The 16,621-nt window shown below is 36.6% G+C and overlaps 1 protein-coding gene across 2 annotated transcripts in view; it reads left to right on the forward strand.

The window, feature by feature from the left end:
- The first annotated feature begins 252 nt into the window (after positions 1 to 252).
- Positions 253 to 16,621, forward strand: part of LOC136029966 (uncharacterized) — a 102,475-nt gene continuing 86,106 nt past the window's right edge. For both annotated transcript variants that reach the window (XM_065708527.1, XM_065708528.1), the window contains exons 1-2: positions 253 to 354; positions 14,363 to 14,738. In XM_065708527.1, the coding sequence (XP_065564599.1) occupies positions 14,364 to 14,738 (375 nt within the window). In that variant the 5' untranslated portion in view covers positions 253 to 354; position 14,363. The remainder of the gene's footprint in view (positions 355 to 14,362; positions 14,739 to 16,621) is intronic.

The following is a 16,621-nucleotide window of genomic DNA, read 5'->3' on the forward strand; positions in this document are numbered from 1 at the left end:
CCCTAAAATTTTTGCACCCGGAGCAAGTGCCCCCTGTGTCTGTGTCGCCCCTAAAACCACCTCTGCTAATCTAGGCCTATATCCCAACCAAAATAAATTCCACCAAATTAAATAAATTGAGCGAAATATATTTCTTCTTTCCAGGTAAGACGTATTCAGTTGACCAAACTGCAATGATGACGCAATAAGGTATTCCTTCAAACAAATAATCTTTCCTGCGTCTTGAGAGCTTATAGCTTCAGGTGTTGTGTTAGTCATGAATTGGAAGTAGAAATGAAAGGACATAGTTGCAGTTGCTAGACTTATTTTTAGACATAGGCCTATTGCTGAATTTTCTACGGAATCTGTTCAGAGGTGAGTAGGCTAGTTTCTGTAAAAAAAAATTTAAGCTACTGTCTGGGCAAGGAGTTTCTTGGGGATAATGTGTAATCTTTTCTATTAAAACTGTAGAGGATGGTTTTTTTGCTGACTAGGAAAGTAGGCTAGCTAAAATTGGTGAATGAAAATTAGAAATATTCTCAGACCTAAATTATGCTAAGAAAAATAGCTTATGGCCTACCAATATAGAATAAAATTCTAGTTTTGCTACTTTTCAATTTTTGGAAAGGGGTTAGGTTATGAAGATAACACTTTCAGGGAAGGGTCTACAGAATAAAGTAGGCCCATGGGTAAAATACTACTTTAGCTACTTTTAGCTATCTTGGAAAGGCGTTAGGTTAAGGAAATGATGCTCCCAGGGATGGGTCTACAGGCTAAAGTATGTCCTGGGAAAGTATTTGAAGTACCTACCTCCACTCCTCCCTCTAGAGGGCCCTGAAATTTGCCAATATGACAGGTTTTCATTTGACAGGCCTAATTTCAGTTATATTTTTTTTTCTCTGGCTTTAATTCTGAAAGTGCAACTCCTGTTATTTGAGTAGATTTTTAAGCCATATCAACTTATTTTTTAGACCCTATTTAAAATTCAGAAAATGTATTTGAATATCTTTAAAACCCTATAAAATAGGATTGAGCAAGGTTGTGAAGCTGAAAATAATTTTGTTATGCTTCATTTAAGCAGAAGATCTCTTTTGTGAGGGTTCACTTTTATAACACACATATTTTTTAAAGGTCATCAAAGGTCAGGGGCCTCAAGAGGGAGAAGGAGTGGAGGTAGTAAAATTCTACTTTAGCTAATTTTACCTCCCTTAGGCTTAAAATTATACTCAAATAACAGGAATTGCATTTCTAGAACTAAACCAGAGAAAAAGAAAGTGATAACTGAAAATTAAGGTAAGATGCTGTTTTCTCAGATTTTCAATAGGTCAACCTGTCAAGTAAGCAGGGCCGAAAAAAGAGCGATTGGGCCCAATGGGGCCCCGTGTTTGAAAGGGCCCCGCGCTGCCATCAAAATGAACAATATGTTTTCGAAACTGAAATGTTCTTAATAATCCCAGTAAGTGTTGCTTCTGGAGAGAGATCATTTTCCAGGCTAAAACCAATAAAAGAATTTATGTGATATCAACAATAAATCAGCACAGACTAAATAGTTTAGCAATCATATTGACTGAAAGTGAAAACCCAAGGAAAATAGATTTTAAAACTGTTTTAGAAACACTTGCAGGATAAAAATTTTAAAATATGTAAATTCATATTTGGTGATGTAAATTTCAAAGGTAATTTCAGCAGTTTCATTTTATCTAGGGGGCCCAAACGTAAATTAACGTTAGCATAAAATGAGTACAAAAAGGAACAAAAGAGGACAAAACCGTAAGCTCAAAGCAAACAAACTGGACCATCAAATGAGACAAGATCAAGAGATTGACCTGAGAAATGTAAAATATACGACGGGTGATAATGAACACCCTAGACCATCAAAAGTGACAAGACCAATCCAAGCAACTAAAGTAAAAGGCATTGAAAAAATGTCTGAAACAATGATAAACGAAAATAAGGATCAAAGAGATATGTAGTTAAAATATTAGTGAAACCGATAATTAAAGTAGTCAAAGAGAAAATTGAAGAACATAGAAATATGCAGTTCAAAGATAAGTGGCAGCCAGAATTACAACGACTCAAAAACGAAAGTGACGAAAAAGAATATGCGGTTACAAGACAATGAGGAACAGAACGAATCAAAATGAAAATGAAGAACAGAGAAATGTGCGGTTTGAAGATATACGACCACGAAAACAAAGAAATATGCAGTTAGAAGATAATCAGCTGCGAGAATTACAAGCAACAGCAGGAATCAGAACTTGTCAAAGATGAAAGTGAAGAACAAAGAATTGTAGGGTTACCAGACACGATAAAGCAAGTATCAAGAGAGTCAAAAATGATGTGCTGCTAAAGGGCAATGAGAATCAGAACGAGTCAAAAATGAAAGTGTCGAAGAAGAAAAGGTAATTGTGTACAAAATGGTATACACTCGAGAACAAACCGGTTTCACCTGTCTGTATTAAGAGACAGTTAGCTTACGCTATGCGGAAAACAAGTATCTGATGCCAGAAAAAATTGCACTTATATACTTTGGGCTATGTATTTGCAGATTTGGGGGGTGGGGTGGGGAAAAAGTATTTGGACAGCGTGAAGTTAGAAAACAATTTTTCATTCACAATATGCAGAATAATTTTAGCTAACACACTGCGTATAAAACCGTTATACTCTACCCCCTCCTAATGTGCAAATATATACCTTAAATTACCTTAAATCGCAGCTTGGAGCGATATAAGGATTTTCCATCCTTGTGATGCTCCAGTGATGAAAAAAATTCGTTTGGTGTAGGTTGTGGTTGTTGATCTAGACTCTTGTGGAGGACTCTGCAGCTTGCCAATTGTAAAGGAACTCCTGGCAGAGCCATTCCTTATCAACATGGGACTTGAACGTGTCGGTTGAAGTTGCAGAAACTTTTCCCTCAGACGGTTGATTCCACAGATCGATGACTTTTTGGTTGAAGAAATGACCTCTCTGTCTACTCGTGGAATGCTGCATGGGGAGCTTCATTGAATGTCCTCTAGTGCCAGAATGCAAGGGCTGTGCAAAGAGACCGGGAAGGTGTTTTTAGAAAGGATTTTTTTGTTAACATCATATCACCCCTTTTTCTTCGGTATGTCAATGTCGGCAGCTATAGCCCAAATTTGTTTCTAAAATATTACATTTTCATTATATTTTGGTATATTTCATTAGAACTGACCTAACTTCACTTCTCGGGTGTGTGGCAACGAAAAAATATTATGCTAGAAGAACAGCACCATCACCATCTTCGATGCCAACAAATTGTGGAATAAAACCCAGTAAAAACCTAAAAGACGCCGTAAACTATGCAGGTGTTTTTATGGCACTTGGTATTAACCAAGTGACATACAGCAATCGCAAATTCTGTCGGTCTGTCGGTCTGTTCCGGTTTTGCTACTTTAGGCACTTCCAGGTAAGCTAGGACGATGATATTTGGCAGGCTATCAGGGAGCGGTCCAAATTAAATTAGAAATAGTCGTTTTCCCGATTTGACCGTCTAGGGTTGGGGGTGGGCGGCCGGTTAATTCGGAAAAAATAGCAAAAATGAAGTATTTTTAACTTACGAACGCGTGATCGGATCTCAATTAAATTTGATATTTAGAAGGATATCGTGTCTCAAAGCTCTTATTTTATATCCCGACTGGATCTGGTGACATTGCAGGGAGTTTGGAGGGGGGCCTATAATCTTGGAAAACGCTTAGAGTGGAGGGATCGGGATGAAGCTTAATGGGAAAAATAAGCAGAAGTCCTAGATAGATGATTGACATAATCGGAACGATCCGCTCTATTTGGGGGAGTTCAGGGGAGGGTTAATTCTGAAAAATTAAAAAAAAATTACGTATGTTTAACTTACGAAGGAGTAAGGAGGAGTGATCGGATCTTCATAAACCTTCATATTTAGAAGGACCTCGTAACTCAGATCTCTTATTTTAAATCCCAACCGGATACAGTGTCATTGGAGGGGGGCAGTTGCTGGGGAACCGGAAATCTTAGAAAATACTTAAAGCGGAGAGATCAGGATGAAACTGGGTGGGAAGTAGGCACGTACGCAGGAATTTTTTTCGGGGGGGGGGGCAAAAACCTTCGAAACAGCAGATAAAAAGTAGCAATTTTTTATTTAGTAATGCAAAAAGCATGTATATCGGAAAATACAGATTAACTTTAATCTGTAGTATTGTAGCGGATGGAGGGGAAAAGACTGAAGCCTCAAAAGTACGTTTTGGGCTCAGGTTATGTTCGTAGCGATTTAGAACCAGTGATTAATCCATTATATCCCACTGAAAGGAAAATTTTAGGGTTAACTGTGCAATATGGGTGCTGTGGGGGGTAGTTCTTTTACTGCAAAAACGTAGATTTTAATGAAAAATGATAGTTTCCAAAATTGATCCATTAAAAGCTGTACTTTATCCTGAAAAGGGGGGATAAACGCCCTAATATCAAGGATAATTCTATTTTGTTGTGGAAAGCAAACTCTCTTTACAAAAAAAAAAAAAAAAAAAAATAACAGTACAATTGCCAATTACTTCAAAGAGGGTAAAAAGTTGACAGAAAATGGATTAATAATTGGGCAGTGACTTGACCGGATAATTGCATGCCCAAAAAAGGCTTCACACATGTATCTAGATTCTTAATAAATGTCTTATTTTTGCCAGAAACCATGGGGAAATCAAACATTTCACAATTTTTTTTGGGGGGGGGGGCGGGCCCGAAGGCCCCTCCTGCGTACGTGCCAGGTGGGAAGAATAAAAACAAGTCAAAGATACGTGACTGACATAACCGGATCGGATCCGCTCTCTTTGGTGGAGTTGGGGGGGGGGGATAATTCGGGAAAATTAGAAAAAATGAGGTATTTGTAACGTACGAACGGGTGATCAGATCTTAATGAAATTTGATATTTAGAAGGATCTTGTGCTTTGGAGCTCTTATTTTAAATTCCGACCAGATCCGCTAACATTGGGGGGGGGGGGTTTGGAGGGGGAAACCGGAATTCTTGGAAAACGAGAAAATTGGGGTATCCTTATCTCACGAATAGGTGATCGGATCTTAATGAAACTTGATATACAGAAGGATCTTATGTCTCAGATGCTCCATTTTTGACTCGAATTGGATCCAGAGGACATAGAGGGTTGGAGGGGGAAACAAAAATCTTGGAAAACGCTTCGAGTGGAGAGATTGGGATGAAACTTGATGGTAAGAATAAGCACAAGTTCTAGATACGTGATTGACATAATTGGAACGGATCCGTTCTCTTTGGAGGAGCTGGGGGGTGTTAATTTGGAAAAATTAGAAAAATTGAGGTATTTTAACTTAAGAACGGGTGACCGGATCCTAATGAAATTTGATATTTAGAAGTAACTCATGTCTCAGAGCTCTTATTTCAAATCCCGACCAGGTTTGTTGATATTGGGAGAGTTGGAGGGGGAAATTAGAAATCTTGGAAAACACTAGGAATCGGGATGAAGCTTGTTGGTTAGAATAAGCAAATGTTGTAGATACGTAATTGACTTAAGACTTAATAAAGTCGTTTTCCCTGATTCGACAATCTGTGGGGGCTGAAGGGAGAGGAAAAATTTGAAAAAATGAAGTTTTTATAACTTACGAGTGGGTTATCGGATCTTAACGAATTTTGATATTTAGAAGGACCACGTGACTCAGAGCTCTTATTTTAAATCCCGACCGGCATAAAGCCTCTGATTTTCCTTTTAAATCAATCTATTGATTCTTAGAATTTTGCTAGAGCTCGTACAATATGAGCCCGTGGCTCTTCCGGCCTCGTCACAAGTGCCATATGAGCTATTAGTTCTTGTTTTACTATTATATGTATATAATATATATATATATATATATATATATATATATATATATATATATATATATATATATATATATATATATATATATATATATATATATATATATATATATATATATGAGCAATAATTGTTTAATTTTTTTCGAAAACAGCTCCGTATTTTTCTAGAAAAATTGGTATATTGGGATATTCTCGCATAAAAAACGATCTGGATAGGTCAAAAGGCCGAGAAAATTCGTTAAGAGCCTTATTTTTGGAAAAAATAGCTTCAATAATCAAATATCTTTGAACAGACTGTTGTATGATAAGACATTAAATTGCAGAAAGAGCCAGAAACTAGTAATTGCGAAAATATTTTTATATATTGTAATAAGGGATTAGGCTACAATAATTGCAAAACCTTAAAAAAGAAAGCACAAATTTTGAAGCTTAGTAGAAATTGTTGTTAGAAACCGGACTTGCTTTAAAAATCACATATCTTTGAAAAGACTTAGTATTAAAAGGCAGCAAATTGTCTGCTGTTATAAGACAAGCGAGAAGGAGAATCTATCTATACAAGCCCTTCGCGTGCCAAGTGCCAAGTTGCAAAAACATTTGTATATATTTTAACCACTTTAAAAACCTCAAAAGAGAAAACCAAGACTTTGAAGCCTAGTAGATATCATGGTTAGAACTCAGACTTTCTTTAATAATCAAATATCTTTGAAAAGACACACATATATATATTTATATATATAATTATTTTTAGCAGCATATAAATTATTTTTTTAATTGCTGGATTTGAATTTGCTTCAAAATTTAATATATAGAGGGGGCTCGAAAATAAATTCCAATCAGGCCCCGGACCTAGTCGATTCGGCCCTGTAAGTATGCAAATTTCTAAGACTTAGAAATCAGAAGAGGTCTAATGAAAGTTCTTAAGCCGAACTGGCCAGCCATGACAATAAACAACAAAGAGAGATAAAACTCAATGAAAAGACGCCAAACGAGACTGCGGCCATTAGAGAGAAAAGATGAAAAACTAAAACAACACGTAACATTGCGTTACGCGTTGTTTAAACATCGCTTTGTCTTCGTTTTTCATTTTTTCTCTCCACTGGCTGTAGTTTCGTTTGATGTCATTTCATTGAATTTTATCTCTCTTTGTTGTTTATTGTCAGAAGAGAACTAACTTAGAAGGTTGGGAATACCTTCCCATAGTATGTTTTTGGCCCTGGATTCATTTCTGAAAGTTTCATTTTCTTAATCTAACCCCTTTCCAAGATATCAAAAGTAGCTTAACTAGAATTTTACCCAATATATTCCCTATTCGGTGCTTTTTCGAAAATAATAACTTCTGTTGCCTCAGTCGTGTCTCAACCCTTTCCCTTAATGGGGTTAGGTTAATCCCAAGGCTATATAAAAGTGTATGATTTTGTGTGCTTGTGATCATTATTTTCGTTCTTATTTCTGTTCAACGGTTGGTCGAAATGCCAAATAAAGCCAATTAAAAAATCTGAAAATAAAATCCTTTTAGGTTAAAACCCTGCTCAAATCATTAGAGAACAACCAATTTTAGGCCATGACCCAACTAGGCATAAAATCCTGGTGTACCCTTCGTGATACTTAAATTCCATTATTCGAAACCTTACGTTTATTCGTCTGAATGCATCAAAATGCAAAATTGATATTGACTCACTTATGATTTCTGGGAATATTTCTGGTCTACGCTGTTTACGTAATTCTACGTAAAGACTAAAGAGTAACATTAAACCCCAAAATGAGCTGAATTTACTCAGTATAGGAGAAGGACTGACCGTTCCTCATCCATACCTCCACCTCATATTCGCATAAACTTTGGAATGTTCTCATTAGAACAGGAATTGAGAGTTCTAGTTCCTTTTTTAGGTCTAAAGGGATTGGAGACCAATCAGCTTTGGGGGTCGTATTTTCCGGGGGTGTATTTTCCGATGGGTATTTTCCGTCGGGGTATTTTTTGGGGGTAGCTAAATACCGGTTGCCCTTTCGTAGATCCAGTTGTCATTTGTCACTCAGTAAACTTGATCCTGTGCAGCCTTATCCAAGCTCAATTTTTCAGCTGCATAAGTCCTTTTTGCCACATCCATCTCCTCAAGAGTAATATCTGGCTAATTACAATTTGGGCCATAATCTAAATCCCATTTGAGCAAGGCACTGTTTATCTCTTTTTTGCCATATGTCTCCCTCACATCTGATGATAAAAAGATTGCTTATGAATGTAAGAGCTTTTTTTCTTTTTAATATCTTTATCCTGCGCAGTTTTATTCTTTTATGATCTCCTTGCTATTATAGATTGACCAAAATCTTCTAATCAGCATAAGAATTTGAACATTGAATCAAATTCAATTGTATTTGTACATATATTTTTTCTACCATTTTTTTTTGTAGTTGAATTTTTTATCGCAGCAATAAATCAAACAGTTCGAGGTAACGAACTGTAGTAAGGAGCGACCCGGCTCAATAGAACCAAAACTCTAAAAAATGGAATTTTGATACCAATAGCTACATCAAAAGAATCGCATTTTAAAGCTGATTTTAAATATATAAGTTTCATCAAGTCTAATCTTACCCATCAAAAGTAACGAGCCTGAGAAAATTTGCCTTATTTTAGAAAACAGGGGAAAAAAACCCCTAAAAGTCATAGAAGCTTAACGAAAATCACACCATCAGATTCAGCATATCAGAGAACCCTAGTGTAGAAGTTTCAAGCTCATATCTACAAAAACATGGAATTTTGTATTTTTTGCCAGAAGGCAGATCACGGATGCGTGTTAATTTGTTTCCCAATAAATTTTGGTCATCTATTAGTCTTAATAAATGATTTATGGTCTGGGGCTGTACGGGTCGTGTCATCCGCGGGAGAAGGGTGAAGGAGTATATTTCTTGGTAGACAGGCAATATAGGTAGAAAATATGGTGTAGTCAATTTGTAGGGTTATTTCTGTTTATGATTTCAGTATGTAATTATTTTCAAATCTTTTTTAGTTTTTTTTTTTTGGGGGGGGGGGTTCTGGGGTTGAGTTATCACAGCAAAGTAAGATAAATGTTAAACAAAACGATTTACTGGCTTATTTGAAATTCAGAGTTCTGAACATATTAAATTTTCTTGTCTGTTTTTTTTTTTTTCTTTGCACAATTCATCCAGAAGGTGGCGTCAGCTTTCCTTAGATAGTTGTTTTCTCTAGTTATTGGGGAATATCGCTCAGCCTGATCATGGTGCAGAGCAGCAGAGGGGGGGGGGGTCAATTGAAATCAAAGTATATTTGTTTTCAATACTTGTCAAAACACACCTGAGGCAACAATGTTCGACATATATGGTGAGTTCAAAACTGACAGTTTCTTCCAAAACAACTAAATAGGAAACAATAAATTATGCATTTCTTTTATGTTCACTTGCATGGGTGAAAAATTCAACTGTTTAAAGCCATGATATTCAGTCAGTGGTGCAGCTGAGGGTGGAGGTGGTTGTCGAAAGGTGGGGAAGGGGGAAGTTCCAATGTGTCGGAGCCGCGTACTGACACCTTGGGAAATTTACCGTGGAAATTTAGCATGGTAAAATCCCCTCTCCCCACAATAAGATCCTCTATACAATATAATTTCCTATGAAATTCACCCGGAACAACTGCCTTTACACTTAAAGTTCAGCCCGCGGAAACTTCCTTGCCCACAGAAAATCCCCCCAGCAGATAGTTCACCACCCTTCCCAACCCGAACAGTGTGTTCATACTTCCAAATAAAAAACACTATACGCAAATAATGAGCACCCTTTATAACTTAAGGACCTTCCCCCAGGGACTGTGGGGGCCATTTTATCACTAAAGGCGTAATTTTAGAATCTTTCAACTATACTGAACGAAATGGCTATCTCAAAATTTTGATCGGACGATTTTGGGGAAAAAGGGGTATGGGAGGGGGCCTAGCTGCCCTTCAACTGTTTGGTCACTTAAAAAGGGTGCTAGAACTTTCTGTTCAAATGACCCCTTTTTCGATGTTAAAGGACCATTGGTTCGATACGTTCACCCCTGGGAAAAAAACAAACAATACGCATTTGTTATCTTTCTTCTGGGAAAAATTACTAAACTCCACATTTTTGCAGATAGGAAGTTGAAACCTCTACTGTAGGGCTCTCGGATACACTGAATCTGGTTATGTGGTTTTCATTAAGGTTCTTTGACTTTTAGGGGGTACTTCCTCCCATTTCGAAAATCAGGCAAATTTTCCCAGGCTCGTAGCATTTGAGGGGTAACACTAAGGTTAATTGATCTTATATATTTCGAATTAGCGTGATAAGCCGATTCTTTTTATATAGTCTATCTATTAATACCAACATTCCGTGTTTTGAGTTTCGGCTACTATTGAACAGCGTCGCTTTCTACTTACAGTTCGTTACCTCGAATTGTTTGATAAAAAAAGGTATCAAATGATATATTCATTTTCAGCATTGCTAAATTATATTGTAAACTACAAATTTACCGAAATGGCAATTTTTTCTCCTTAGACAGATTTTTTAGAAACATGTTTTTAAACTTATGGTTTTCATGCGCTATTTTGAACCCTCTTAGTCCATATAAGGACTCAAACTGTAATTTCCTCAAAGAATAATTATTGAAGTAAAAAAAAAAAACATAAAAAACGGCATCAAGTGATGTATTCAAATTCATTCTAACTAATTTATGTTGAAAACTGCATATTTACCACAAGCGTCCCCTCTTTGTCGATAGTTTAGCCTGGCAAAAAGAACACCACTCCCCGCAAGCTAACGCCTAACGCTAGTACTTAGCCTATTACCTACTAGAATTTTGATGCTGAGGCTTAAAAAAAGCTTCGCCAACCTTTCTTGTTTATTTTATTTTTGTTTTGGTTCTTGATTAGTTCAATGACTGAGCACATGATCAAATTGGATCAAATTCACTGAGTACTAATTGATCCAAATTTCAAAAGTTAATGTTCTTTTCTTTTCGACGAGAGTTATTTATTCTTTAGCAGTTGATCAAATTGCTTAAATTGGCATACAGTCAACAAATTAGAGGTGACGCTGTATTCTAGTCACACTACGACAGAGAAAGGTCGCTGTTAGCATTTTTGACGAACTTCTCTGGCTTTTCATGGAAAAGTGTGGTTTTCTGTGTCGTACGTATTACAGTGCAACAATGATCGAAAAAGTGCAACAAAAGCAAAGAAATGTGACAGTTGGCAACCATGTCGGAAAGCAACTGCATTCTGATTGTAAAAGCACTCCTAAGAATTCTCCTCTATGATAACACAGTTTTTAATCTTCTGTAAGATAAAAATGTGTCTAATCTGATTGAACGTAAGTTCTTAAGTGACTTAAGAGGGGGGAATTTTGTTGTATTACTGCACTGTCTTGAATATTCGCAAGTGTCAAAAATGGCTCACAAGTAATAGATTTATGTAACAAACAAGCACAAAAAGTCGATGGGTTAAGGAAAAAGTTAAATTAAGGTCTATTATAGAATATTCTGGGTATGCTGATGGACAATATGTGATGAAGGTCACTATTTACGATGAAATAGGCTCGTAAATCATGAACATGGAGCTAATTGCAGACTTATTGACAAGCCTGATAAGTTGGCTGCGTGATGGATCCTATACAGTTCTCTGATCTTGAAGAGTTAGCATTTAGTTCTCCTTTTAGTTATTAGGCTTGGAAAACAGAGGCATCTCAGGGCTTGGATTTCAAGGAGGATAATCACTTTTGGATACCCCTGGTATTTCCCTGACTTGAATTAAAATGACTAGTGAAACGTGCATTCAGAAAGGTGGCGAAATTGTTTCCCACCGTGGCCGGAGTTTACCCTCCGGTCTTAACCCCCCAGGAAAATACTCTCCGCCGTGGAAAATAAGGCTTTCCAGGTTTGAGAATTTCATTTGAGTTTTTTTTCGTAGGGGGAAGGAACTTTGGTGCTTGTGTGTTATACGCCACTCAATCAAGTTTACGCTGTGTAAAATTCGAGAGTAAACTGGTTTCTTTGTTATTTTCTTTCAGCTTAGCGTGAGAAAAGACAAAGTTAAGTGACGGAATAGATGGGAAGTATGTAATTTGGGCCATATATTTGCACACAAGGGGGGAGGGGGTAAAGTATTTGGACGGTTTGAAGTCAGAAAACAGTTCTTATGTGATAATATGCAGAATAATTGTACATAACACATTTTGCATGCAGGCTTGCTATACTTTACCCTCCCCCCTCCTGATTTGCAATTATAAAGTCTAAATGTGTTTCTAAAGTAACGAAGAAACCGGTTTGTTCGGGAATTTTACACGTCGTAAACTTGAATGAGTGGCGTATAATACACGAATACCGGAATGTTTCGTGGAGAGAGAGCCAGATTTCCCGGCATTGTTTAAAAACGTTCAGAAATTAAATTTAAATTAGAAGCATGAAAGTATTTTGAAAGTAAAAAGCAACATCAAAACCTTAAAACGAACAGAAATTATTACGCGTGTGAAAGGGGTTGCCTTCTCCTCGAAACCTCACTCTTTACGCTATAGTTTTTTTATGGAAAAAAACTTAACTTTCATGTTAATTTTTGCTCGTTTTAAGGTTGAATCGGTCATTTATTGTAATTTCTGTTCGTTTTGGGTTTAATTCGTTTATCGATGGTGATTTGTGGTTGTTTTACGCTTTGAAAATTATTTGAATTTATTTCTACTCATTTTTGGCTTAATGAGGTTCTTTACTATTCTCTGACACACTTGTTTTGTGGAATTTCTTTTTAAATCAATTTCTGTTCATTTTTTTATTGACATGGTCTTTCTCATAGAAAAATTATTTCATATTTTTTTTTTTTTTGTTAGACTCTATACTTTTTACTTTAAAAGATTATTTTACTTTATTTCTGCTCGTTTTTGGTTTAATGAGGCTCTCTACTTTTCTTTAAAAAACTTGTTCCGTATGTTTCCCATTAACAAATACTATCTGTAAGTAATTAAATAAAAACAACAAGTTTTTCAACTGAAAGTAATGAGCAACTTCAAACCTTAAAACGAACAGAAATTATTAAGTATATGAAAGGGGTTGCCTCCTCCTCAAGACCTCGCTCTTTGCACTATTTTTTTTATAGAATTTTAGGACAAAGCTTATTGTTCTCAAAACTAAACGGCCATTGTGTTTCAGGAATCGTTCTTAAAGAATTAGGACAAATAGTCAAAACTTTAGCGTAAAGAGCTAGGTCCTGTGGAAGTGACAACTCATTTCATACACGCAATAATTTCTGTGTGTTTTAAGTTTTGATGTTTGTTCGTTTTAAGTTTTGACGAAATTAACAACTTTGATGTTGATTTCTGATCGTTTTTAAATAAAAACGGGAATTCCGGCTCCCTCAATGAAAATTCCCGTGTTGTGTATTATACGCCACTCACTCAAGTTTACGATCTGTAAAACTCGAGAACATGCCGGCTCTTTGTTAGTTTCTTCGCTACTTTAGAAATAAATTTGGGCTGTATAATTGCATATTGGGAGGGGGGGGAGTAAAGTATTGCGAGTCTGCATGCAAAATTTGTCAGGTACAATTATTCTGCATATTATGAAATAAGAAGTGTTTTCTGAATTCAAACTGTGCAAATACTCTACCCCCCCCCGTATCTGCGAACATATAGCCCAAATTATATATTTACCATCTATTCTGTCACTTGTCTTTGTATTGTCTCGCGCTAAGATGAAAGAAACTAACGACGAAACAGGTTTGTTCTCGAGTTTTACACAGCGCAAACTTGAGTGAGTGGCGTATAATACACTAGTACCAAAATTCCTTCCCCTTACGAAAAAAACTCAAATAAAATTTTCAAATTTGGAAAGCCTTATTTTCCAGGGGGGTATTATCCGGGGGGGGGGGGGGGGGGCTTTCCGGGGAGGGGGATACTTTCAAAGATACCTGCTATACTTTACCCCTCCCTCCTAATGTGCAAATATGTAGCCCAAATTTGTTTCAAAAGTAACAAAGAAACTAACGAAGGAACCGGTTTGTTCTCGAGTTTTACACAGCGTAAACTTGAGTGGGTGGCGCATAATATACAAATACCAAAATTCCGTCTTCCTACGGAAAATAAAAAAAAAGAAGAAAACTCAAATAAAATTCTCAAATTTGGGAAGCCTTATTTTCCAAGGGCAGTTGTTTCCGGGAGTTGTTTTCCGGGGGTATTTTCCGCGGGAGGGGGAGTTCTGAGGGCTTAAACGCAGGGGGAGGGGTAAACAATTTAGAATCGTTTCTCACACCCATCGTGTATTAGATTTGAAAAGGTGTGAAAATATCAAACTTTAGAATGCTTCCCTCTGTAAAGAATGCCCAAAAGGGGTATTGTTGTTTGAATATAGATTTGTTGGGCACCGACCTTACTAATGCATTTTCATATAGAATTTTGTCTTAAAAAGACCGAACATTGCATGTAGTGTTTTTTTTGTGTGTTTGCATGTATGTGTTACGCAATCACTTCTAGAAATGAACCCGGATATACCAACACAAGAATTAAATCTAGAAGAAACTCACACCCCTATCAAAGTAAAAGAACTTGTTCTTTCAGAATGCATCCAGGATTTGGACCTGCCCGATATCCAGGCTATTATGGTGGTCTTCAAAGGAGACCACTATTTCCACCAGGGCCACCATCCTTCCTAGGAGGGTCACCATCCATTCTAGGAGGACCACCGTCCCTCCTAGAAGGACCATCTTTTCTGCCACGCCCACCAGTCCGATTCCAGTATATTCAGCCCTTAATGTCATCTGATGTTCGTCTGCCCAGACAGTCTCGTCCTCCACTTATGCCAGGGGGATATCGTTGTCCACCCTCTGATGAATTTACGACTGAAGTGATGCCAACTTCGTCCTTGATAAATAATCCAACTGGGAGATTAGCCAGAAGGCTCACAGAATTGAGGCCGGAAGAAATTATTTCGCTTGTAAGTACAATAAATTTTTGTTTTACATATGCTTTAATTTATTTCGTTGTCGCTTTACTATGGTATTTTTATTGGTTTTCTTTGTCCTTGAAAATTTTGCAAGTAGCCAGCTCGTGTACAGTACTTCGTTTTGGGGTAGAGGGTAAGCAACTTTGAAAAAACGCGCAAAAAATAGGCACATTGTAAGAAAACAAAAGGAAAAGAAAAGACAAAGTATCAATTTTATTTTGGGAGACGGAGAAGGAAGTTCGAAGCCCCCTCCCATAGTGCCCTTATATGTATAGTCAATTTTACATTGCCGTTGAAATGATAGCAGAAGAAAGGATTAATTGGAACTGGCAAAAGTAAACAAAAACAGCATGTTATATGCGATGAGGACTTTTTGAGTTTTTTGTCGTTACTTGTGGTAGACGTATAGGTACTTGAATGACATACTCCCTACCTAATGTTCTTCTATTATGCTTTTCTGACGCTCAATCCTAATGGAATATACCTAAGTACGATAAAAACATGTTACTTTAGAAACAAATTTGGGCTATATACTTGCACATTAGTGGTGGGGGTAAAAAATAGTGGGTCTGCATACCTAATGTTTTAGGTACAATTATTCTGCATTTTATGTAGTAAGAATTGTTTTCTAACTTCACACTGTCCAAATACTTTACCCTCCCCCCCCACACCTAATGTGCAAATATGTAGCCCAAATTATATATATTTTCCATCTATTCTGTCACTTCTCTTTGTCTCATCTCACGCTAAGTGAAAGAAACTAGTGAAAAAAATCTGTTCTGCAATGCGTCAATGAATGAACATTTTGAGCGATTGGGGTTTATCATGCAAGTACCGACGTATAAAAGCACAACTACATAGAAGGTGTCCTATACTAAGAAGCAAAACAAAGATAAACATAATTTATTCGTAAATGGCATAATAAATACAAAAGGTTTGTTTTGTGAAAAAAAAAACCCAATGCCTAAAGCACTAATCCAAATATCATAAAAAAGAAGAAACAAAGCAACTTTACGGGTGGTTTTAGGGGGCGGAAGGGCACTTGCCCCGGGGTGGAAATTTTAGAGGCGTAAAATTTCAAATAGATGATCTAACGGCTATAATAATTTTGTAATTTTTGAAACTTTGTTTTTGTTAAAATAGAGGGCGTAATTGGCGGTAATTATAAGCAAATTCAGTATGGAATTTTCATTTATACAATTATCTTCATCTCTATTCCTTGAAAATAAAAGTAAGTAGACCGAATTTAATTAATTTTAATGTTTTTTGTAATATTTGTATTCAAATTTTGTTTATAATTTTTTTCAATCTAGCCTAAAATTTTTTTGAGTAGTGTCAATAAAGATAGACCTAATAGAGGCCAGAGCAGCCACTGAAGAACTTCAAATCTACTCACTCTGTTTTGAAATCAACATTAGAAAATCCATTTTCTGTTGTTCTGAATTTTTTTTTAAGATTCTAAAATTCTAGTATGATTTCTCTATGATTTCTAGTATTTCTTCTTGTTTCATCAAAAGACGACGTTTATTTACCCCCTCCCCCACTTAATACCCTCTGTGTGCAGAAATGTAAATTTAAGTATTAGATAACTTATCTGTCGAGTAATTTACTGTTTAGTCTCTCTGCGATGTTGCAGTTGCCTACAAGTTCCAAAGACGGCAACTGGGGAGGGGGGGGGGGCAGGGGGCTTGTGCCTCCTGCCTAGGTATTAGTTAGTTTATACCTCATTCTTTTCTTTATTCGACCATAATATGTTTTTCTCTTGCTTTTTACGTCACACTATGTTCAAGAATCTTGAGGTGTATCGCGACAATAAAGCTACATAACCAATGCCTTAGAATAGTGGGAACTGTATCCAAGGCCGTATCCAGAGG

Source organism: Artemia franciscana, chromosome 8 (genome assembly GCF_032884065.1).
Source record: "Artemia franciscana chromosome 8, ASM3288406v1, whole genome shotgun sequence".
In the NCBI taxonomy this organism is placed as follows: Eukaryota; Metazoa; Arthropoda; class Branchiopoda; order Anostraca; family Artemiidae; genus Artemia; species Artemia franciscana.